The 26,473-nt window shown below is 33.5% G+C and overlaps 1 protein-coding gene across 4 annotated transcripts in view; it reads left to right on the top strand.

Moving 5' to 3' along the window:
- Dop2r (Dopamine 2-like receptor) overlaps positions 1–26,473 on the top strand; it is a 287,869-nt gene that overhangs the window by 235,073 nt on the left and 26,323 nt on the right. The window contains exons 1-5 of one of the 4 annotated variants that reach the window (XM_064217144.1): positions 11,807–11,920; positions 20,871–21,546; positions 22,117–22,322; positions 22,758–22,959; positions 23,047–23,613. The exons of 1 other annotated variant lie outside the window; for it this stretch is intronic. In XM_064217144.1, coding sequence (XP_064073214.1) covers positions 11,903–11,920; positions 20,871–21,546; positions 22,117–22,322; positions 22,758–22,959; positions 23,047–23,613 — 1,669 coding nt within the window. In that variant the 5' untranslated portion in view covers positions 11,807–11,902. Of the gene's footprint in view, positions 1–11,806; positions 11,921–20,870; positions 21,547–22,116; positions 22,323–22,757; positions 22,960–23,046; positions 23,614–26,473 lie in introns of those variants that run through there. 2 more of the 4 variants (XM_064217145.1, XM_064217147.1) reach the window with 2 other exon arrangements.

Here is a 26,473-nt window from a genome sequence, read left to right on the forward strand (position 1 = left end):
ACTTTATTACATTAAGTAGGATAAGTAGTATTATAATACTTGTTATATAAATGTACGATAAAAACTTAAAAAAGGAAGGTGAAATACAATAATTAAATAAATTTCATATAATTATCCAAATATTCTTGTGATTTATTGATTTCTTTCCGTTGGGTCATTTTCTTTTTTATTAATTTTGTTAGCTTTCATTATTATGCATGTAAAACAATACATATCATCTATAAGAATGAAAAAAAAATAGACAATTATTAATTACAGTTAAAAATACGACACATATTCAAATCAAAGAAGTAGTACAGATTAATAAATTTTACATATACATACATAGTCTTTGCGATTTGATAATATATCTAGTTCTGCTTTATGTACTGAATATAGTTATTGATTTATAAATATATTCTCAGAACATTTTCAAGGAATTAAGACATAGCCAGCATTTTCTACACTCCAATTATTTGTCAAGACTTGTCAAGTCACGTGTCGGGTAGACGAAAGAACTTACGTCAGAGGGATCACGACATCCTCTAACTCACTTTCGTGCTGGCCTTTGCGAGCGTTGGACGTTAGATAGTTGCTTTTGTAATATTCGTGGACCTTTTCATTTTATCATTAAATTGTACTAGTTTCGTAATTCGTAATTATTGTTTTAATTAATTAAACGGTTGTGTTGGTTTTAGGAAGTGTTAGATTAGAAATAGTGCGTTACTTCTGGTTTTCAATAATATATTTTATTTATAATACAACTCCAGCCCAGACTTTTATTAATTCATTTCCATTTTATATATTCAAAGAATTGTCACATTAATACCAACAGTATATAATAAATAAAGAGTTTCAGTACATAATTCCATATTACAAATCATCTCATTTATCTGAATAAAGAGCATTATTAATTACAAAATACTAACAGATATAAACCATGCAAATATTAATTAACACGTAATTAACCTGTCTCATATCAAAACGTTTTGACACACAGGGAAATGACAATTCGAATGAAATTATAACGCTAGAGCCAGACTTGATGGTAGATTAAAACAAAATTATGATAAACCATTAACGGAGTATTCGCAGCTTTACACTTTTATAGCCCCATCTATCGGACAGATTTATACTTAACGAACATTTTATAATTATTTTAATATAGAACGTTAATTCCTCCATCGGGTTGACTAGATTCTAGTACGATCATGAACTAATAATCTCGCCGAAACATTTAAACATTTTGTATAAGTATGCCTAAAGATTTTTTTCAGAATTCGTTCCGAATAAATTGATTTTACTTACTAGTAGGGCTTTGTGTAAGCCCATCTAGATCGATACCACCCACTCATCAGGTATTTTGCTACCACCAGCAATACATAAGACAAAATAAAAAAGCTTACTTTTTAATAGTAAAATTAATGAGACTTCTACCAACTTGTCACTGCCGTACCCGACTTTATGACACGGCTTCACAGGTTGACAATTTAATTAGTCAAAAATTCTCAGGCAGTGATCTCGCAGGTGCAGTCCAAACATTAATTTTGATAAGGCTTCCATGTATGCCTGTATATTATGGTACAAGTACTGACGGCAAATTGCAGCTGCGACAATGCGTCGCTACAAATCGTTCGTTAGTCACTTGGGGGGAAGGCCAAGTACTCACTCGTAACTCATTCTACCGCCATTCGTATCATTATTTTCTGGTTTGAATGATGAGTAAGCCAGTGTAACAACATGCTACTTTAGTCTATGACGATGATTGATTGGCCTATTTGCCAATTTGTCTACCAATTTCAGATAAAAAAGTCTCTCTTATTAGATCATAATTGTACAAATTCTCATATGTATCTTTAGCAGCATCACACTCGCGCATCTTATGGATTGTCAAAAATCTTCCAGTTACGGCCTTATTTATAAACTTTGCTTAGTTAATCACTGATTCATTTCTTTCTGTCATGATTCAATCGAAATGCGAAAGAAGGAGACAGCGCATTATTTAACGCATCACCCCTTTAACAAAATTTATAAGAAAAGCTGTTACACTCGTATTCTATTTCTTTTTTGTTTTTTAAAGATATAAGCTAGAGCTTGACTGCTATCAGACCTGATGGAAAGTTATGATATTGCCTAAAGTGAAGCGCGTTTGCGTAGAAGATTGCCTGTTCACTCTAGACCTGAAGGGCCCATATTGTAAGTAATGGGGAATACGGAGGTCGGAAAGGTTCTCCAGACTTTAGCCTAGAACCGAGGAAGCAAATCTATATTAAAAATCAGTCAATATATTTTTTCTTGAAGTGCTATTTGTAGAAGTCCATCTTAGCGAAGCCGAGAATCGGTTAAAGGAATCTATTTCGACCCCAGGTAATTGAGTTTGGTACTTATGTATAATTTTGTTAAATTACTATTAATCCCTCAAACAAATATGAGATAACACATGAACTGTTTGAACACATCACGAGTCAATTACGAACATGAATAGAATGCTCCTAACTTCACTCTTAACTCAACCCTCGTCAATGTCGGAATATTAAGGGAGATTATAATGTTTGCGAAAAATAAAATTAGCTAACACTGAATTAATGTGTTAATTAAATTAGATTTTTTAATTACTTATTGAGATATTAATAAAAAGTTCTATGAGACCTGACTGACCTGACGGTCTTGTAACTGCAGGTACCATGTTCTCAAGTTCAAACGGGTCAGGCCATTGAATTAGTTACTGGGATTTTCTTTTTCAGTTCAAATATAACTTGTCGTTTAAGTCAGATAAAATTTTGCCGTCTGAGAGCTTTAAAGGCGAGATAAAAATGTATTAAGAAAATAATGTACCTATGGGCGAATTTCTCCTCTCATACAGCTCTAAAGATAAGCCCGTGCCCGCGTCAAAGTGTGTTGATGAGAAATCAATGAATTTATATCATAAAATAATAAGCAAGGAAACACCTTGAATTTACTACGTGTCAGGACATTGTGCAAGTCCGTCTTTGTAATTATCATATATTATACCAGCCAGAGTAACTACAGGTATAAGGGACAAAACATTTTTGATCTCAAGATCGGTGGCGCATTGGCAATATAAACTATGCTACCCAGATGGGTTTACAAAATACCCTTAAGAGATTATCCAAAGTCAAAGTCAAAAATCTTTATTCAATATAGAAGTGTTTACACTTGCTTATTGATAGTCAAAAATCTTAACACCAGGCTGTTTATAAAAAACATTATTTAAAAAAGCCCAAAAACTATTTCGACTCGACTTGGAATCTGCAGGGTTATAATTGGCCACACGACTAAAGAGCGAATTAAGTTGACTCGCGTATTTCTTATAAATACACCATACATGCCTATTTTGACATATCAATTTTTTTTTTATTTTTATGACGACCTCCGTGGTCGAGTAGTGTGTACACCGGTTTACATGGGTACATCACTCCGAGGTCCCGGGTTCGATTCCCGGGCCGAGTCGATGTAGAAAAAGTTCATTAGTTTTCTACGTTGTCTAGGGTCTGGGTGTATGTGGTACCGTCGTTACTTCTGATTTTCCATAACACAAGTGCTTTAGCTACTTACAATGTAATTCAGGATCAGAGTAATGTATGTGATGTTGTCCAATATTTATTTATTATTTATTTATTTATTATTACAAAATAAAGCTCATATCCATCCTGCAGTGTCGTTCTAAATATTCGTGAAATAATTTTCGAAATCGGTGGAGTATCTTCGAAGATTGACTCTTCAGCTTGCAAACTTTACCTGTTTACAAAAATATCGATTACTAAAATGGACATTCTGACAAGTGAGAGTCCTTAGTTATACATACGTGACAATAAATCTTTTTAGATGACATAATAAATTAATGGGTTCTATCTTCATGATAAAAATATATATTATTCAAGTAGACTTTCAAAGGAACTTTTGTTGGCTGTAGTGATGCTACTGTCATCAACAAAATGCAGATTATATCTTAAATAGCAAAAATTTTACTCTATTAAAACAGCCATATTAAATATTAACAACTAATATATATTCTGCATAAAAATCAACAGATAGCTCCATGTCCTTGGAAATATTCTAAGGAACGCTTTAATTTAGTTTGGCTTTTCTTATCTGTGGCTCGCGACAAAGCATAAAACATATCATCAAGCAATATCATCAATCCTAAAACGATCGTAATTTTTAATGTCTCATTAGCTGTTAGGTCTAAGAAACTCATTCATAAAAAAAAAAAAACACCAACGTCACTTTGAGTGAAGACGCGAACGAGATTGATCGACGAGATCGAGATTATAAAAGCAATTAACTGTTGAGATTTGAAAATTTATTTTATTGGAATGAATAAATGTATCTCTTGAGACAATTTGCCTTTCAATCATTCTGTGTATTGAATTTTGCAAAGGTTTAAATGGCCCCTCATCATCATTTATCTTTCTAAGTGCAAATAAGGTTCAATACAACAGTATAAGAGATAGAAAACTATATAAAGCCAAGGCACAACCTGGAAACTAAGATGTACTTTGTGATTAGAATAAAACCAACCAATTGACCTTCCATACCGGCACAAAACAGCACCAATAATTGATGTTTCGTAGTGGAATAATTAAAGAGACTCACATAAAGCTTTACCTCCATAAACATAATCAGCCTGTAAATTTCCCACTGCTGGGCTAAGGCCTCCTCTCCCGTTGAGGAGAAGGTATGGAGCATATTCCACCACGCTGCTCCAATGCGGGTTGGTGGAATACACATGTGGCAGAATTTCGTTGAAATTAGACACATGCAGGTTTCCTCACGATGTTTTCCTTCACCGCCGAGCACGAGATGAATTATAAACAAATTAAGCACATGTAAATTCAGTGGTGCCTGCCTGGGTTTGAACCCGAAATCATCGGTTAAGATTGCACGCGTTCTAACCACTGGGCCATCTCGGCTTTACCTCCACATGAATATAATTCGGTGGAATATATTAGAAGCCTCTGGCGAAACAAAATATAATACATTAATAAAATTGGTTATAATCTACTTTAAAAGATAAATAATATATGAATGGTATGGTAGATTTTTTTCTTACTTTACTCATGTAATATTTTCTTTTTATCAGTAAGCGGTACGTTTATATCAAAGAAAATACACGAGATTTAACATATTTCCCATAGACATTACATTCTAAAACAAACTTTATACTGTATTTGTTTACTGAGTCGGTATAGTTTTTATATAAAACCTCTCTAAGATAGATGGGCTATTGAGCCAACTGATAGTGAGCGGTGACGTCCAACCATTGATATATATATACGATGTTCGTTAAAATCAAACCAGGTTTGATTTTTGATTTCGCGCGATACGCGCAGACGCTTCTAGGAAACTAGAAACGGTTGTTATAAAACTGCATTTGTCAAACCTAAATCTTTCATGTATATTTGACTTACAGTGGAACATCTTTGTTTAGTAGAATCCAAACAGAAGAGGAGGCATTTACACTGTAGTGGTCGCTTACTATATTAAAACTATATTCCGGCGTAGTGACGTCGATGGCGCTGTACGGTGCCCCGATCTAGGTAGACGCCCTCACCGCTGATAATCGGGCCCTGCTGCGAAAGCCGATGAGGGTCATAGCAGTTAAACCCGGCGTTCCTGGGCGCACTCGGCGTCCAGGGCTCCGGGGAGTCCCCCCCACTTTCTATCACGTGGGGGAAGCGCGTAAGGCGTTTTTCCAGCTATTAAAAAAAAAAGCCACCTGATGTTAAGTGGTCACCACTGCTCGTAGACATTGGCTCCGTAAGAAATTTTAACCATCTCTTACATCGTCAATACGCCACCTCTGAACTGTAATTTTATGTCGTACCTGGAGATACACTTGCTCAATGTTGGTAGAATATATGATAAATGGGTGGTACCTACGCAGACTGGTTTGCACAAAGTAAGTCAACTCCATATATATTCTTCAAAATATCTTAAGTCTTCTGCCAGCTGTGGATCGTTTAAGACGTCGAGACGATTTATTAATCCTATTATCCCATAATCAAGTGGGGTCCTTACTAATGGCATCAGAGAAATTAGTGGACAAGATTAAATACATCCTAAAAAAATTACGGAGACAGAGAGAGAAAATAATATAAACCTATATAAAAAATATACCAAATGATGCAGCTCGTTTACGAGACAGGCGGGGATACTTACCCCTGTACTACCGGAAGAGCCGAGATGGCCTAGTAGTTAGAATACGTATATCTGAACTGATGGTTGCGGGTTCAAACACATCCAAGCACCACTGAATTTTCACGTGCTTAATTTATAATTCATCTCGTGCTCGCGGTGAAGGAAAACATCGTGAGGAAACCTGCATGTGTATAATTTTAACGAAATTGTGACATTGTGAATCTACCAACTCGTACTGGAGCAGCATGGTGAAAAATGTGTTTAACCTTCTCCTCCGGAAGAGGAGGCCTTAGCCCATCAGTGGGAAATTTACATGCTGTACATGTTGTTTTTAATGAGGAGGTTTTAGTATGTAATATTAAATTCAGACTGTTGACGTGACCAGCGTGTATTTCATGTCCTCGTAATTTATACGATTCAATTGCTTGTACAAGTTACAATGTTAGTACACTGGATTATATTGTTACAAGCCCCAAAAGTGCTTGCTAAATTTCAACTGAATAGGTTTGTTGAAAGTGGTTTAAAATCGTTGCAATATTTTACCCAACGGACCAACAGGTGAAAAAAATAAAAATCGCAGCGCTACTCTGTAAAAACTCACTTTGTATCGTTAAACCTCACTTTCGCTCGTGAAACATTGATAACTGATTGATGATGTGATGATCTATTTTTGATTCATTAAACTTTTACAATTGTTATAGTAATAAGAGCCGAGATGGCCGAGTGGTTAGAACGCGTACATTTTAACCGATGATTTCGGGTTCAAACCCAGGCAAGCATCACTGAATTTTCATGTGCTTAATTTGTGTTTATAATTCATCTCGTGCTCGGCGATGAAGGAAAACATAATGAGGAAACCTGCATGTGTCTAATTTCAACGAAATTCTGCCACATGTGTATTCCACCAACCCGCATTGGAGTAGCGTGGTGGAATATGCTCCAAATCTTCTCCTCAAAAAGAGAGGAGGCCTTAGCCCAGCAGTGGGAAATTTACAGGCTGTTAATGTATGTAATGTAATGTATAGTTAATGTTGTCACAATCTGACAATTTAATTTATTATCCTGCGGTGCTCCACTGGTGATATGATCGAATCCTCTTATAAGATTACATAGGAAATAGTAAATAGAGACTTAATGTATTACGTATTAATCTATTTATCTTTATTTACAGGTAAGAGGCTGAATTCTTACGATCAATAAACTTCACATCTTGGTAAGGGTTTCATTTATTCAGACTACTTGTTTTATGCGCTCCTTTATACCCGTTTTATGTTCAAAGTGATTGATGTTATTTTACTGCGACTTTAATACGATTGCATCAATAAAATCAAGGCGGCTTCAGTGCAGGTCCACCATTGGTTTGGTAGCAGCTCACCGATCCTTTAACTATCAAACAATCATTGCCAATCTGAACATCTTGTGAAATATTAATATTTGGTGGTGAAGGAGCGAAGGCATCATTTTGGTAGAATTTCCACAAAACCCTATAAACAATAATTTATTTATTACTTTACCCTAACACACATATTAGAAACACAAATATGCAGTACAAACACAATTAATATGGGCTAAACAATGAGTTCATAGCAGACGTGCAGCACGTACTAATGTGATTTCAAAATCAACCGAACGCAACTGAGTTTTTAAGTGCTTATTATTGCATATAATTCAGCTAAGCGGTGAAGGAAAACCTCATAACAGATATTGCACGTTCTTCTACATATATGTTTGTACATGGAAAATTAAATAAAGAACTGTAGTGATTTTTTTGTAAAAACCATTTCCTTAGATGAAGACTTCTTTCTTTTTAAAATATCTTATAGTTTGTGATAATAACACAGTTTACTTGTAAATGTAACAATGTATAAACGTTTTATGGTCAGTTTCAAATTCAAATTTTTTTAATTTACGAGGTTCCACTTATTAACTTACCTCTCCTTAGATGGAAATTTATGGAAGAAAATCGATCGATCGATATCGATATACGAAGCCAGCAATATTGTCATCTAAGCATAATAGGCCACAAAAATCATATTCCTTAAAATGTATGAGCAGTGCGCATTGCGATTAGTTTATTAAAAAAAGTGTAAATATCTTAAAAATCTAATAGAATCTAGGAATATGCTTCGAAATACAAAGTTTGAAAATTACAGTTAATATATACCTTCTTATTGATCTCGTTGAAAAAACGCCTTTATTGAGACATGTCGGTGCTGAGTGAACCGGCATACAGAACCCGGCACTACAAAACCTTCGGTATTCACTCCGTCTCTTAGGGTTAACCTTCTAAGCGGCCCACTAAGCGAGAGGAATTCCCGGATAAATATCTGTTTATATAATAATTTAGTTAGTATAGAAATTAATTCATCTTTTTGTTCGTACGGATTGGATTGGATTAAAACTTTTATTGTTGTTGTCAAAGTTTCTGATAAAGTACCGTCAATTTGACATAGATGGCGCTCAAGTCGAACCAAGTTATTGTTTGAAAGAATGAACCAATATAACGCGCGGCATTAAGATATTAAATAAATACAAAGGAAATATTAAAATTAGTCTAATAGTTTGGACTTCAAACGTGATTAGGCAACATTGTGCACATGTTTTAATTACATTATGTTATGTAAATATAAAATACTATTCAAATTGAATAATAGGTGGAATACCTACATTAAATATGTATTTCAAAATACCTGTGATACGATTGAAATTAAAGACGAAAATAAAGATGTAATCGATCATTTAATATGACATTGTTCGATAAATTCCAATTAAAGTACATTTTAAATAATTTATAAACTAAAAAAATGCACGATCCTGATTGGCTGTAATAAAAAATTTCGAACGCCAATTTAAACTGATACCGCCATTTTATTGGCCCTGAATAACATTGTCCAGAGAATGCATACCAACGAGATACAAACTGTCAAGGGGATTGTAAGCCATCCCCAACTATTGCTAGTTTAATATGCCTTATACCAATGTGGTTTGGGACTAACGCGAAATATAATAGTTGTCTATTGTTAAATTAATCTATGGTTTTATGTTTGATGGGAAACTAGGAAACTTTAAATTAAATACGAATGTTAAAACTGTTGTTTGAATGATTACAACAATAACTGCAACAAGAAGTATCGTCAACTATTTTTATGTGGATGTATCTTTTTCTTCAATATGGAAGTGATTACACTTGCTTATTGATAGTTAAAAATCTACCATCGGTTCGGAATTTAACACCTCGGACCTGAGAAAAACTCAGCGGGATATTTTTTTTTTTTTAATTTCATTTTTACATGCATAGATATGTTTTCATGTACAATAATAACAAAAATATTTTCGTTATTTGAAACAGCCTGGAGGCGATCATCTCATTCCCAAGGTGTGCAATCAACTGAAAAGTCATTAGTGTTGTGTTCTTTTAAATTTTACCATATTAAATATTTTTACATAAAGCCGTTGTGACCTGATTTGTCTTTTTATGATACAGCTAGGCGGACAACAAACGGGCCACCTGATAAGTGGTCTGGTGACCACCGCTTGGCAATAGCACTATCAGAAATATTAAACATTTCTTACATTGCCAATGCTCCACCAACCTTGGAAACCTACTAACACTGGCTCACTCACTCCTCAAACTGGAACACAACAGTACAGAGTACTGGTGTTTGACGGTATATTTGATAAGTGGGTGGCATCTACCCAGATAGACAGACATCTACGGTTTCCACCAACTTAATAAGAAAAAACAAAGAATTTATTGGAGTATCTGATACGACTATTCCTATTATTTCGCATGTTCATTAAAATATTGTTTATATACCGACTAACCAGGTCGTGACAATAAATCGCGGAGCTTACGAAATTCCGTAAACATTCCAATCTCAATAACGCGGTAGTTACTTTAAAGCAATTTATGATTATTTTGTTATTCGAACGGCTGATAATAACAAACACACAATGTAATTTAATTTGAGTAGCGATATTACGATATTAATTTTTATTTTTTTTATATATTTCAAATCTATATGTTATTCCAGATTATAATTCATCTCGCTGTGAATGTTCATTCGGATCCGTTCAGTCGTTCTGGCGTGATTGAGTAACAAATATATTTCATACAAACTTTTGAATTTAGAATATTACGAAGATTTTAAATGAAAGAAATTTCCTTTAATGTTTCACAACTGGACTGAGGCTTCTTATGAGGATAAGGCTTGGAACTTATACGGTATGGTGGATACAGATGTGCCATCATCCTACACGCGCAGATTTACCTTTTCCGCTGAGCAAGATAAATTAAAAACACAAAATAATATGAAAATTCAGAGGTGCTTGCTTAGGTTGAGCCCATAATATATACCTTAGAATTATCGTGTGTTATCACAACGCCATCTCTGCTCGATAGTAGTAAGTATTATAAACAAGAATACAGTGCCATCACGTCAACAATTAACATCTTAAGTATATAACAAACGATAATTATTGATAATTAATGTCTAAGCCACTGTGGTGCAATTGTGCACGAATATGTTTGCAAATACTCGTGCACGGCATGGGTGGGACGGCAATCCGTCGCTACTGGGGAGAGTTAAGACTAACTAAGCGTTAAGAATTTAGGCTTTAGATGCTTCTTTAGGATATCTAGAAAAAATAACCCAATAACTTTTATTGGCTCGACCCAGAATTTGAAACCTTGGGATAAAAGGTTACAAGCCAGCAACCAGACAAACGAAATTATCAATGTATTTAATATATTAACCTACTAAATACAAACATCAACAACATACTATAGGAGGACTATAAAGTGAGATAGTTGTACATGGGATGAAAGATTTTAGGACGTTTGAACAGGAAACGGGACGACACACCTGCGTCTAAGCCGTATTCTCACTAAATAGGTTGAAAGCGTACAGTCTCTCAACTCCTAAACAGTGGAACCAAATTTGATTTGTGTTTTTAAGTAGGGCCCTGGGTGATTTAGATTGGAATCGGTAGGTGGCGCTCCGATCGGTATTATTTTTTAACGAACATGTAAAAAAAATATAATTTCACCTATAAGTAGTCGGAACGGCTAGCTAGATGCATATAAAATCTTAATAAAATTTTTGATCAAATAAAATATCTATAATAAATTTTATCGAAAGAAATAATAATACTTACAACTGTAAATATTATAAATTCATATATTATTTTGGATGCTTAAGGAAACTGTATAATTACAATAAAGAAAATCAAGTAAAACATAAGGAGGTTTACCAATATAAGATTTGAGTCTTGTATGGAAATGAAGGAGGAACAAGGCAGTGTATACCCTAAGACACATCAATGTATTTTATAGATATTAATGTTAGAACGCAGGTATTATTTAAAAAAAAATACATTTTTTACAAGGAACATCAATAATAATAATATCACATAATTGAAACGTATTTTAAAGTTGAAATATTGTTAAAATTCATAAATGTTTCATACGAAGTCTCACATCGTTAATGTACCTTTACAAATAAATGCACACAGATAAAAAATAAATAATAAATTAAAAGAATTGTTGTTTTCAATATCATCAATACGATAACTTGTCACGGACGACGTAACCGTATTTATGTGGGTAGTTGAATATTTTGTCAGACGATAATACTTAATCTAACGTGAAGTGATTCTTGTGGGAATATACTGGGAAGGCTATATACGTTATTATAAAGTGTTTTAGCTTTGATTGTGATAATTAAAAAGTTGGTTTGGATGAAATGTTTCCAACGTTACAATGAAAAACTCAGTCGAGGTTAGTTGCTATTCATTTCATTTCTTAATCGTATTGAGCCGGTAGAAATGCTTTGTGCAGTTCCTGAGTAACGATCATACCATTTATATTTATTCTACTGGCAAACGAATTATCTGATGGTGAGTGGTCATCACAGCTGATAGACATTGGCGTTATGAGAAATATTACAAGTGTCCTCAAATTTGGAACTAACAAGTTATGTCACTTCAGACTTGTGTCTGCAATCTTTCAAACCGAAACACAACAATACTAAGAAGTACTGTTTAGAGGTAGAAAAAGTGTGAGTAAATGGTGCCTTTTACGAGCATACGATTGCTACCTAACGCTAAAGTATTGATATTTTAATACAACAGTAACTTTCAATAAAATTTAAGAAAATTTCTCAGCAATAATTTATTAAATTAGTAAAAAAAAATATTTTTATCGAAACTGAAAACAGTTACAAGGAAACACGTGCAATTACAGTCAACTAAATAAACGTCCCAGCGCTGGGCATACTGATAGGATACTATTAACATGGATATAAATACCTAAACATATAGTGCAATGTTATCTTTAACCAATAAGTACGAATTGAATTATAAACATGAATTAATTAAATACGTGCAAATTACGAAGTTGCGATATTGTTTTGATGTTTCAGCAAGACATAGGTAACTCCTAATAACTGTATAGTATTGTAAAATGTTGAAGTTCAAGCTAAACTCACTATTGGATGTAGAATAAAGCTTACTCACGATTACCTACTTCATTTAGGTTCCCGTTATTAAAATTAATATAAAAAATAGACTTGCGACCCGCGACGCATCGCATGGGGTTCAGCCCTCGGGAATATTGCAGTGTTCTCCCAGTGAAGAAAAATCTGATTTCGATCACTAGTTCCCCCTGCATATAAACATATACATTTTGTATTATTCACCTCTTTATAATATATATAATCAAGAAGATAGTTAAGTCATTTTATAAGCATAGATAACACTATTGTTAGTTTTCTAACATACGTAAACATAATGTGTTTACTCGTTTGGGTCGCGGGCGGCCCATTTGCCGTCCGCCTACAGAATTAATAAAAAAAGTGTTCTCACTTTAGTTAATAATGGATGCATTAATTAAAAAACGGGTCGTTTCACACTGCTGGGAACTTGTATTCTCTTTTCCTTTTGTATTCGATTTCTGAGTTGAAACTATTTCAACATTTGAATTAAATCAGGTAATTAAAAAAAAAATTGTTGAGTGTCACATGATAACACTAAAAATGAAACAAATTAAGTTAATTTAATTTTAATTTTCATATAAATATTTCGCTGCACCTAATCGGTAGTCAAAAACAAAATTAGTTCTACAGAGCGATTCCGTAAAGCACTTCGTATCTCACTCGTGAAATATAGACAACCGACTTACAGTGACACGCCATTATGATCCTATAAATTTTATAATTATTATAGCCAATCATATTCTTGCCTAGTGGATTTAACACGTGCATTGTAGCCGATGATTACGGGTTCAAACCCAGGCAAGCACCACTGAATTTTCATGTGCTTAATTTGTGTTTATAATTCATCTCGTGCTCGTGAAGGAAAACAGCGTGAGGAAATCTGTATGTGTCTAATTTCAACTAAATTCTGCCACATTGTTACTATTCTATGGAGCAGCGTGGTGGAATAAGCTTCAAACCTTTTCCTCCAAGGGAGAGGAGGCTTACATACATACATAGATTGCACACGAATATAGTAGCAACTATAGTTGTCAAAAATGAACCAACAGCCAGCGAAACGATACTTTAAAAAAAAAAAATGGTCTTTCATAAAATTTTCGTTTCAATTAAATCTTCGAAGTTCCTCTTCGCCAAAATATCTGATAGAAAACCTTTCCGTTCGAATTAATATTTTCTCCAATTCTATTTTAAGAACATTTTTCCTTTCAAAATAAAAAGTAACAAGTACATTTGTTTTTCTTGTATTACATTTCCGGATGAATGGTAACATCGTGTCACTAAGCCGTATTCAGTGACGTATGGACTGTACCGCTGGCCATGTAACAGTATACACATCAAATATAATTACTAGCTGTCCCGTTATTTTACCCGTCAATAGTTTTGTAGTGTTAAGATAACTAACAATAATATACGTATTCAAATTCATTCATTATTCAATAATAACATATAATGTTTTCTATATTAGAACATGTCAGAAAGTGGATTTTATATAATCTGGCATTCTGTAAGAAAAAAGTCGAAACTCACTACAGAACACGAGCGTCAAAAGTGAAATGTGATATACGACAAACACTATCACTACATAGTATAAAACAAAGTCGCTCCCGTTGCCCATATATATACTTATTTCTTTAAAACTACGCAACGGATTTTGATTCGTTTTTTTTAATAAATAGAGCGATTCAATTGGAAGGTCTATATGTACAATACTTTGCGCTTACTTTGCAAACGCTGGCTGAAACCTACGAGTACTACTAATACCTACTAATGTACTACAGTATTGTACACCTTAAAAAGGTTACAAAAAAGTCTGCAATAGTATATGTCTATCTCTTAGGGATAACCCACAGTAACCATTTTTTATCCTTTACTTTTTACGAGAAATAATGGCTTATTTACGAAGCGATTTTAAGCAATACCACATTAATCCTTATCCAATTAAGTACCTTAAATACATTGTGCATTTATTATTGATCAATATAGCCCTGAACTGACTGAAAAAGATGTGAACGTTGTATATAAAGACGTTCTGTATCAGCATTGCACCCATGCGAATCCGGGGTAAGTCACTATTTATAATTATAAAGGAATACACGTATCAAAATGGCGTATCATTGTAAGGTGACAAAATGTCTCGAGTGAGATACGAAATTAATTCTTACAGCAATCACACTGCTGTTCACGCGTGATGCGTGCCTTTCCACGTTAACAAATATAATCTAATTTGTAGGCTTCATTCTTCTCTTGTAAGCACGAATGTCACTTACGTAAAGCACACTGATTAATTATTTACAGAGGAGGGAGGCGCCTTCGTTGAATAGATCTGTTAGTTAACAGTTAAGTGAAGTTATATGATTTAATGAATAATTTTTTTCTTTCTCAGTAGAATTATGCCAAACTAAGCAAATATGAGTAATACTAACAAGTGAACAATTTATTATCGCTTTCATATCAAATAATTATAAATAGTTTAAAAAACTAAAAAACACGCTTTTAGCACGCACTAAAAATTATAAAAGCAAACCCTTTCATTTGATACCCATATCATGGGGGTGGATTTCAAACAGCCAGTCCGCCATCTTGGGGAGGCGGCCATATTGGATTTGTAATGACGTTTCTTAGCTAGTCATGTATTGTTATCAGAACTCAGAGCGTGTGCAAAATTTCATCTTCATCGAAGACCGGGAAGTGGGTCGAATTAAGATTCCAAGATTATCTCACATACATAGTTACAAGTGAACCTAATATAAGGGTGTTAAAAAATTGAAATAATATCAAACATCATTTGTAACTATTAATAATAACATTGAAAATAAATAAATATAATAACAACTGAATTATGTATAAAACATTTAATTACATAATTGAAATAGATTAAGCATAAAATAAAATTCACAAACTAAGATGACGTAAACAAATATTGCAGTTAATTAAGTACATCTACAGGGCCGGACCGTAAGCTTAGGGGGCCCCTGGGCTAACACTACTTAGGGGCCTACCTAAGACATATCTGAACGTTGAATTAAATTAATTGTATGGGTTTGATTAATTGCAGGACTTGCAGGGCTGCAAACCATACGATCTGTTTAATTTAATAAAGTTATGGATTCTTTCGCATTATCGTCTATTTTTGACTTTGCCTTGACTTAGCTGGGGCCCCCTTGAAGCCACGGGGCCCTGGGCTGAAGCCCAAAAAGCCATATGGTAGATCCGGCCCTGTCTATTCAATAACAATAAGGCTGTTTGAGCTTACTATCTAGTAGCTTGAGCCAAAATACTCTTGTGAAACAAATAACAAATAAGATTAATATATATAATTATGTAAAACTTAGAAAAAAAGTACATGAATTTACTGATTTATCCAAATATGTATTGGGTAGATTGTTCAATTATAGTTTAAGTGTTTAAAATTATTTTCTATTCTGATATTCGTGATAATTAGCAATATTCTGTTCCGGTACAAAGGATGAGCGAGACAAGAATAAAATGGGCAAGGGAGATAACATCTTAGTTCTCAAGGTTCAAGAGAAATTGAGTTTGTATATTTGTTACCCTTTCACGTCCCTTAACCCATATTAGTACCAATGTCTATGGGCGGTGGTGACCACTTAGCACCAGGTACCACTTTTGCCAGTCTCCCAATCTATTTTTAATAATAAAATAAATATATATTGTCTATATAACGACTAGTATCTCATTAATTTTTAATATCAATTAAAACAAAGTTAACTCGTATTATCGGGCTCCGTCGCTTCTGTTACTTTGTAAAGCGTTAAAAGTACTGTACGTTTATTTCGGCCGACAGTGCACGAAATACACTTAGGGTAGACGTAATGTGGTTGACCAGAACACGGTTTCGCTTTTTGCTCGGTCCGTTCCGTCCGATCTGTCATAATCGCGTTTTGACTTTCTTCCTTAACCTTGACTGTTTTTTTGCTGTTATTAAATGTATTTTAATTACTTATTTCTATTTCATTATTTTTTTATTTGATCGTTGCGTGAGGCAGCTTAACAATAATATTATTTACTAAAACCTTTTCCAAAACGTGCTGTTTCGGTATAAATTTAATAAAAATAAAATAGGTATAAATTTTATTATAATTTATATTAGTATTTATTTCATTACATATTATAAAACAAAGTCGCTTACCGCTGTCTGTCCCTATGTACGCTTATATCTTTAAAATTACGCAATGGATTTTGATGCGGTTTTTTTTAGGAGATAGATTGATTCAAGAGGAAAGTTTATATGTATAATACACGCACAATACAGGAGAGAAACACTGATAATTTTAGAGGTTTCTAAAGTGATGTCGTAAATAAACACATCTTTTTGCGCTTACATTGCAAACGCTGACTGAACTCTACTTGAGATAGATCAATACAATTTACTACAGTATTGTACACCTCAAAATAGTTTTCAAAAAAGTCCAGGATGATATATACCTATCTCTTAGGGATAGCCCAAAACAACCATTTTTTATCTTTTACTTTTTACGAGAAATAATGGCTTAATTTTGAAGCGATTTTAAGCAATACAGCATTATTCCTTATCCAATTATGTACCTTAAATACGTTATACATTTAATATAGATCAATATGGCTCTGTACAGCATGCAATTTAAATGAATATTTTCAAAGATATTACAGATTTAAAACGCAGGGACATAGCGGTTTGTATTGTCTAATGATTGAAAAACTGAACGCATTGCACCCGTGAGAAGTCGCTAGTATTATATAATATGGCAAAAGTTTTTCAGTAAGGCATTACATAAAAAGACGTCTCAGCATTTATGAATATATATAATATGAATCTTATGTATTTATTAAAATAAATGAAATTTTTAAAATTATACAATTAAAATAATTATAGAAATATTTGTAGTCTGACCATTGGCGTAAAATAAACACGTAAATTAAACTCAATTTAGCCGTAATGATAACCGCAACACTCAAAATAACTTATTTAACTATATTGTCACATAAACGTACAAACATAATTATGATATTGGTTTTGCCAATATGTGCTTAATATATAATAAATGATTAATTATTATTTATGTTCGTTAGAGCTTCGTTGCTAATATTTTACGACTTTTTAAATGTGATATTGTATTTAGTGAATGTACATACATACATACATAATCAGCCTGTAAATTTCCCACTGCTGGGCTAAGGCCTCCTCTCCCGTTGAGGAGAAGGTATGGAGCATATTCCACCACGCTGCTCCAATGCGGGTTGGTGGAATACACATGTGGCAGAATTTCGTTGAAATTAGACACATGTAGGTTTCCTCACGATGTTTTCCTTCACCGCCGAGCACGAGATGAATTATAAACACAAATTAAGCACATGAAAACTCAGTGGTGCTTGCCTGGGTTTGAACCCGAAATCATCGGTTAAGATGCACGCGTTCTAACCACTGGGCCATCTCGGCTCAGGACAGTGAATGTAGTTTTTTGTTTTATATTATTTATTATTTACTTGTTTTTAGGGTTCACTGTCCGTCGGTCTGTTCGTCTGTTACCAGACTGTATCTAACTATTTAGACACTTGTTATTTTCAAAGTTGATGTATTTCTGTTGCCACTATAACAGATACTGAAAAACAGAATAAATAAATATTTATGGGGGTTCCCATACAACAGACATAATTTATTGCCGTTTTTATATATGGTACGGAACCCTTCATGCGCGAGTCCTACTCGCACTTGTTTGTTTTTTTTATGTCATATCATTTATGTAGATACATTGACAAATTAGTCACTTGATGGTTAGTGCTCACCACTGCAGAGAGCGATTTATACTGTAAGAAATATTAATCAATCTTAATACCAATGCTGGTGGTGCATTGTTGTACTACGTACCAGAACATCTTAGTTCCCAAGCTACACTGTAAACTGGAATAAATCAGTTGGTTGACCAGCCACCCAGTAACAAAAGGCAAAATTGACATTACGTCTTAGTTGCCAATGTTTATTCGTATTGGAGAATGTTTAACTTATGTTTATGGACAGTGATGACGACTGACTGTCATGGCACTAACTATCAGTCCACCTATCTTTATTAGCAAAGAAACTAGGAATTTCCACATAAAAAATCGGAAACATTTTTGTTCATTCGACTCGGCAATATGGAACGTGCTATAAAACCATTAGACCAATGAAGCAGATGAATTGGTCGAATGAAAACTATTTCGACAGAGTTTCAAAAAGTCTGAGAGATGTAGCTTACTAAGTTGTTATTCGGCTGTGCTTATACAATATTCGAATTACGTGACCATAACCTCTGCGTGATACAAGAAACTATTCTAATTTACTTTATATTTACAACCAGCTAACACAATTGAGCGGTATATAAGGGTCGAACACGCAGCAAAAAAGCTAAATGATGATTAAGTCAGAACACTTAGACAAACCGTTTTAGGAACTGTATAAACCTACGTGTCAAATTTTCCTCAATTTTCATAATTCAAATTTATTATAAGTTATTCATGAGATATATATTTTTTCGTGACTTGCGACTTTATTGGTGCGTTGTCAAGTAAAAACCAAATTCTACTTATTTATAATGGTTACGATTACTTGGTGGTAGGGCTTTGTGCAAGTCCGTCTGGGTAGGTATCACCCTCTCATCAGATATTCTACCGCCAAACAGCAATACTTAGTATTGTTGTAATTCAGTTTGAAGGGTAAGTGAGCCAGAGAAATAACAGGCACAAGGAATATTTTTTATGTTGTATATGGCAAACGAGCAGGAGGCTCAGCTGATGGAATGTGATTACTAATGTCCATGAACATCTGCAACACGAGGGGTCTTGCAGGTGCGTTGCCGCAAAGATAACAGGAAGAATTGGTGTGATGTATCGAATAGTTATTATATGTAGTCTATGGGCGATGAAGAGCACCTTTACAAAAAACAAGATACGTTGATACATTACAAAAATAAACCTCATTTGAATCGTACTAATTAATTATGTTTACGATATGTTTCTCAACACGGCCGTTGTTTAGTAGAATAGGAAAACGGCTAAACGGTAACAATTATGTTTCGATTTGATTGCGATAAAATGGCAATTTGTTTGTAGAATTGTATCCAGTTCTCTATTACATCAAAACAGATATTATTATTTTATATAAAAAATACTTAATCCATGTTAACATGTTTTTATTTAACCTAGCAAAGTAATAAGCAAATGTATTAGTATTTATACTACTAATACATTTTGCTTGCACGAAGATCTAACCCAAAATCTGAGATTCAAAGTTGGAAAAGTACCACTAAGCTTATTTGCTTAATTTGTGTTTAAGGGCACTTAATTGTGTTAATGACACCACGTCATCATATCCATGAATCCGCTCTGAAGCAACATGATCAAATAATTTCCAAAACTTCTGTTTCCGGTAGTATTTGCCCAACAGTGCGTTACGTGTGGGTTGGTTCTAAATAAATTGCAGCAAAAAATCGCTTTAAAATCTATTGTTAGATAAAATTTATAGTCCTATTACAAATTATTAGGATAAATAATCGTATTGCTATTCTTTTTCTTATATCTCATCTGACATTAGATCTTAAATACGCATTTGCTTGTCCTTGAATTTACTCTTTATTTTTTTAATAATTCGTTATTTTTTTTTTTTTGTCTAACCTTTACCAGACTTAATATAATACGTTACAAAGTTGTTTAGAAAATAAATACTATAGATTTCTGCAAGAGAAAATATCCGAAAACCTCGATCGCACCCATCCATCTAATCAATTACCGGAGGATCACGAGCGGCCAAACTATCACATTTACTTCGCAATTATTTTGTAAACGGTTTGGCTTTCGACTCATTCAAGTCTAGCCCGATTTATCAATCAGATTTCAAAAATAGCTTCCATTTCAGAGCTTATGTTGGTTTTTATTTTCAATATAGCTACATTAAAATTTATCCAATAACATGTGATTTCCAAAATATCTTAAGCTAGGGTAAATCCTAGGTTTTTTTGAAGGAATAAACAATTTCAGGGCCCTACTGTTAGGGCAAGTTAAGCAATCTATTATATACGAGTAAATAATTGGAAGTCACGAATTGAAAATAAAGTTAGGACACGGGTCCAAGGGTCGTCTACAGTGTCATCAATATGAGATGTTGATTTTAAAATGTATTTAGTTTGTTCTATAAAAAACTAATTGGAAAACTAACGTCAATAGAGGTTTATATTTACTTGGTTTAAATTTATGTTATTTTAGGAACGTTGTATAGTTTGTCAACTAGTGTTTTGCTGTGGAGATTGTCGTTGGAGGCATGAAAAGATCACACACGGTCTGACTTATGATTGTCCCATTTGCCGAGGTCGCAGATTCCTTTGTCGACCTGAAGACTTAAATGAAGACTTTATTCACCATCTAACAACAGAACATTTGCCACTGCAGTGCAAGAAGTGCAATAAGTTTTTCTTGACAATGGAAGATTTTGATGAAATCGATAAATGTACTACCATATCTGAGCTGGTGGATGAAGATAAGAAAGATTTAAATGTGGACGATAAATTCGATTCATTGTACGAAAAGGTTAACAATAATGATGCTGAAAAATTCGAAGCTATTGTTTCTGTTAATAATTCCACAAAAACAGCCATTATTACGCCTATCGTACGTAAGAAATATCTAGTCGATTATGAATCTAGCGACACCGACTATGAAGACAGTCCGAAAGAACAAATTATGGCAACACCACATCCAAAATTGGCTCCAAAAACACCAAAATTTAAAAGGCAACACATAGCCACGCCTCATGCTAAGAAATTTCTAAGTTTAATGAGGCAACAGGTAGTTGAAGAAGAAGAAAATACTTATATTGAAGATGATGATTATGACGATTCACCAATCAGTAAAACGACGCCGTCTAGAAGTGAAAATAACGAAAGTAGGTATTTAGAAATCAAGCTTGAACCAAGTTTATTTAAATATTTCTATTCCGTTTTGGTTACATACATTAATATATATTTATCATAAATATTAACACTTAAGAAAGTCTCAGTATAAACTTGATATTAAGTTCTTTTTTTATGAGATCGAAGTGTTTGGAAAAGTTATAAAGTTATTTACCGCTCAATTAGTTATGCAATCTTGATGGATTGATCGCTCAACTTCCTCAATTCACAAATGGCCTCATAAATATGAACACTTCTACCAATTTGACACAAGAAGTGAACACACTCATATTTATAAATTATGCTATGGAAAACGCTACGCTACGCTTTTAATGGCCTCTTCTTTCATTTTCTTTTCGATCAATTATTTTCGAATGATACTTCAGACATTTCGGTCATTTAATTTAACTAATTTCATTTTAACCTGTATTTTTATTTTAAACAAAGCGTGAAATTTCTAATTTATATATAATTTTTTTTTTTATTAACAATATATTTCTTTCTAGATGGAACTATTTAAAAAAAACATTAGCGACTCTTATTATAAAGTATTCTTCGGCAAGTTACAGATTCCGAAAAAGAAATGACAACACCAAATTCACACTTGCCCCACGTCATGAAGCTCGCGCAGATTGTGACTACCAGTACGCCGACCCACCCTGCCACGGGGGGAAACTGGTCTATGTTCCCGGGACCTGGAAATGACTCTCCTCTATCTGAAATCGAAACTACTGAAAGCCCAGCTCAAAGTATTGATAAAGAGATGGAGGTAAACATAACTTGACCTTAATTTCTGTACAGTAATATCATAAAAATATTAACAGAAGAATTCTGTACCAAAGATTAAACAGTGTTATTGGTTACATTTCATAGTCTTTGATAGCTCAAAGGTATATAAACTTTTCAATATAAAATTGATTCAAAATGCCTTTAATATTCACAAAGATGAAAATCTTGTCACAATTTTGTGGGGAATAAATTGTATAGCAATTTTAACGTTGCTATATTGATCCTTAAATTCTTCCGAAGGGTTTTTACCGAACGTGTTCCTATCTTGAGCCAAGAAATTTTATACAGCCCCTAACCGCTTTAGCGTGAAATATGTGCAAGTTACCACCTAAAAGTTTAGCTATATTTTCAATAAAAATTTTTATTTATCGTTTTAAATTCTTTTTTTATGCACTTTATCTGGTTAAAATTTCAGCCATGTAAAACAGACGATCTCGCACCAAAACTAAAAAGTATTATTATTATTGGAAGTCGCCCTAAGCTCGGTAGTCAAGATAGTTCAGAAAAACAAGTTACGTTCCAGGATAGTGAAAATAATAATGAATCTTCTATTAAAACCAAAAAAGTTAAATTTGCTGATGATACTGTTTTTGAACAGGAACCTAAGAGAAAGCGAGGTATGTCATATTATACGAATTATTTAAAGTTCTTATCACATTATATTACATTAAAGCACCATTAATCAATTGAAATAAATATTTTAGTGTTCAGAAAACCGAAGCGTATGTTAACGCCTGGTCCACAAAAGCCAAGATATACGTACAATCCACGTTTTCAAGCTTTAATCAATCGATTCGAAAGTCAAGCCATGACGTTAGCGCGTACACCACTAAACACGAAGGAGCACAAAGAAAAAGATTTAGAAGACACACCACCGGCCGGAGACCACAATAAACCTGCACGAGCAATCAGTTTCAAAGACGATAGCCCGGTTGTGGAAACGGAAAGTCAATCGAAAGAGTCCAATGAATTATTCAACACCTGCGTCGAATCTCCAGTTGGACCGATCAACAATGCAATATCAATGCTAACAGCAAACATTGCGGGCTCACTTCAGACCTGTCTCACGTCTGTCTTACGCTCGACCGACGATGAAACAGAGATACAATTCAAATTCGTTATCACAAAGAAAAAGGTTTGCGTTAGGAGGATAGCTGAGGATGGTGTATGCGAGAACTTAACCGAAGTAGATAGGGAAGAGCAAACGAATAAAGAAAATATTTGGTCATCTGTCGCGAGAGCCGTTAAGAATGTATTTTGGGGTAACCAAGGTAACAGGTTTATATATAGTCCTAGTCGAGAGAAATAGACTAAATGTTATAGAATTCTAATACAAATAATAACGGAACTATTTAAGAAACGAACTAATTTTGCAATGATTGCAAATATTTTCTAATAATTCCATAGCAGACATAAAACGATCTCGAGATTTTATGATCAGTTTAATAAAATTTACTTTCACAGTGCACAAAGTAATCATCTTTTTAAAAAAACTAATTTAGAAGATGATATTATTGATTAAGGAAAAAAAATTACCAGCACCTGAAAATTAAAAATGATCAAATTTGATTTAATTATCATAACGATCTTTTACGTTATCATACAAGTAACTCAAAGGTCTTAATGCAAGGATATTATATTTTAAACAAACCGTTTATTTATAAAACATTTAGTATTTATTATATGGAAACCCATTAATTTAATCAAAGATACGAGTCCACTACGAGGTACATAAAATATCGGATCGTCACTTATCACGTTTCAGTCACACCATTCAATACATCAGACACAGCTAGACTATAAATAGATAAGAATTAAATCCCACATATTTTATTTCAATACATAACGTTTCAAATGTTTGTATAAAAAAATCTAAATATTATACAGGAAAGAGCAGGATTTCCTTCATCGTTACGTTACGTTACGTCGAACTTTTTATAACGTTATATCCTTATCGAGTTAGAAAAATATTTTCCAACAAGGAAACTTTCTCAGAATCGCATTAGGATTCAGATGTGATGCGGGTAAGCTGAGAGAGGGCTCAAAATGTATTCGACTATAGAACCTCACTTTTCTCCCTTGCTGGAATCGACGAACTATTATGTTATAGGAATAGGAAAGAGTTTTGTACAACGTGAAAAATCGAAGGTATGAAAACTTAAAAATAATATGTAAATATTTACTGTACCTGAGTTAATTTTAAATATGCATGAGGTGTATTCATCGTGTCATATAAAATACCTATACTGATATTATAAGAGCGAAAGTAACTGTGTCTGTTACTTCACGCTTAAACCGGTGGACGGATGAAATTCGGTTTGGTAGTTTGACTCCGAAGTACATGGGCTACTTTAATTCGCCCCACGGTTTGAAATGGAGGATGAAGGTTTGTGTGCTACAGGTAAAATTTTATAAACTTAGTGCGAGTAAAGGCAGGTTCAGCTAGTATTATATCTAACAAATACTTTAGTACAAATACACGTTATGAAAATATAAACAAAAGTTTCTTTATTTTGGTTCGTGCGTCTATCTTTCCATGTGACTGGGGTAACCTTAATGAAATTGAAAACAGATGCGAATTAATTTCATTACAATTTTAATTCATTAAAATCGGTTGAGTATAATATTATTATTTTTTTTAAATCAAAATTTAAATACTTTATTCAAATAGGATCACAAGCGCTTTTGAATCAACATTTACAATTGTACAGAATTTTATTAAATATAAAACTACCGACGATTCGGAATGTAGAATTTAGAAGAAGATTAGAACAGAACCAGGAACAAGCTTTTCCTTTTCCAAATATTATAACTTATTTTTACGTATCTATTTAATTTATGTACAATAAAAATGTAACTTAGACAAATCCGAAGGGACACAGCGTTGCAGAACTATCAATAGTTTGACTATCAATAGCTCTCTGTAAGCAATACATGTAAGCAAATTGATAATATCGATAGTATTGCTCATGGGGCTCCCCATCGATAGCTCTATCGATACTATCGATAGTATTGACACGTGACAATATTATCGATAGTCTATCGATAGTGGACTATCGATATGCAACACTACTATACTTGCTGCTGCTAGTACAGTAATATAAAGCAATAAGCACACGTAGTCTTTTGATTAATAATATAATTATTATTTAGCAAGATAAAAGTACTACAAGTATATATGTATATATTATTGTATATATGTTTACTACGTGCGAAATTTCTGTGGACCGTTACAATAAAAACACGTAAGGCGTAAGTTGTGGTAATATTTCTTACTCGTTTGCACATCATTCCAGAAGCCAATTACTTACAATGCCGATAATGTACGAATTGGGGAACGGTTTACAATTTGTTCATAGAAAATTACTTCATCATTAACATGTTCGGTTTTGTTCAGTAATAGTTAATCTGTTTGTTTTGAATTCGATATTCTAATCAATATTTTAATTATGTGAGATATATTGAACTTAGAAATTAACATTACATTAGCAGCCTGTAAATTTCCCACCGCTGGGCTAAGGCCTCCTCTCCATTTGAGGAGACGGTTTTGAGCATATTCCACCACGCTCCAATGCGGATTGGTGAAATACACATGTGGCAGAATTTCGTTGAAATTAGATACATGCAGGTTTCCTCACGATGTTTTCCTTCACCGCCGAGCACGAGATGAATTATAAACACAAATTAAGCACATGAAAATTCGATGGTGCCTGTCTGGGCTTGAAACTGGGCCATCTCGGCTCAGAACTTAGAAATAGTTCCACAATAAAATAATATACATAATGATGTCTAGTAACAGCAACATGTAAGAATACTTTTTGGTAATTAATAAACAGTTCTACTGATGCGTTTATTTTATTAGGTAACCACTTGTTACTGTTGTTCTGTCATCGAAACACACACACATTTTAGGTGTTTTTCGTCAGATTTTAATCATCAAAAATGCTATGTCTTTCCTTAAAGTTCAAGCTTGCATCACACCAGATATCATTAAATTCAGTTCAGTCTTTTGGCTCTGAAAGAGTAACAGTCAAATAGACAGACAGAGTTGATTTTACATTTATAATATTAGTATAGACAAGAACATAAACAATTTTCACCTTCAATTCACGAAATCGTAATAAAAAATCC

This window comes from Vanessa tameamea, chromosome 15 (genome assembly GCF_037043105.1).
Source record: "Vanessa tameamea isolate UH-Manoa-2023 chromosome 15, ilVanTame1 primary haplotype, whole genome shotgun sequence".
Lineage (NCBI taxonomy): Eukaryota > Metazoa > Arthropoda > Insecta > Lepidoptera > Nymphalidae > Vanessa > Vanessa tameamea.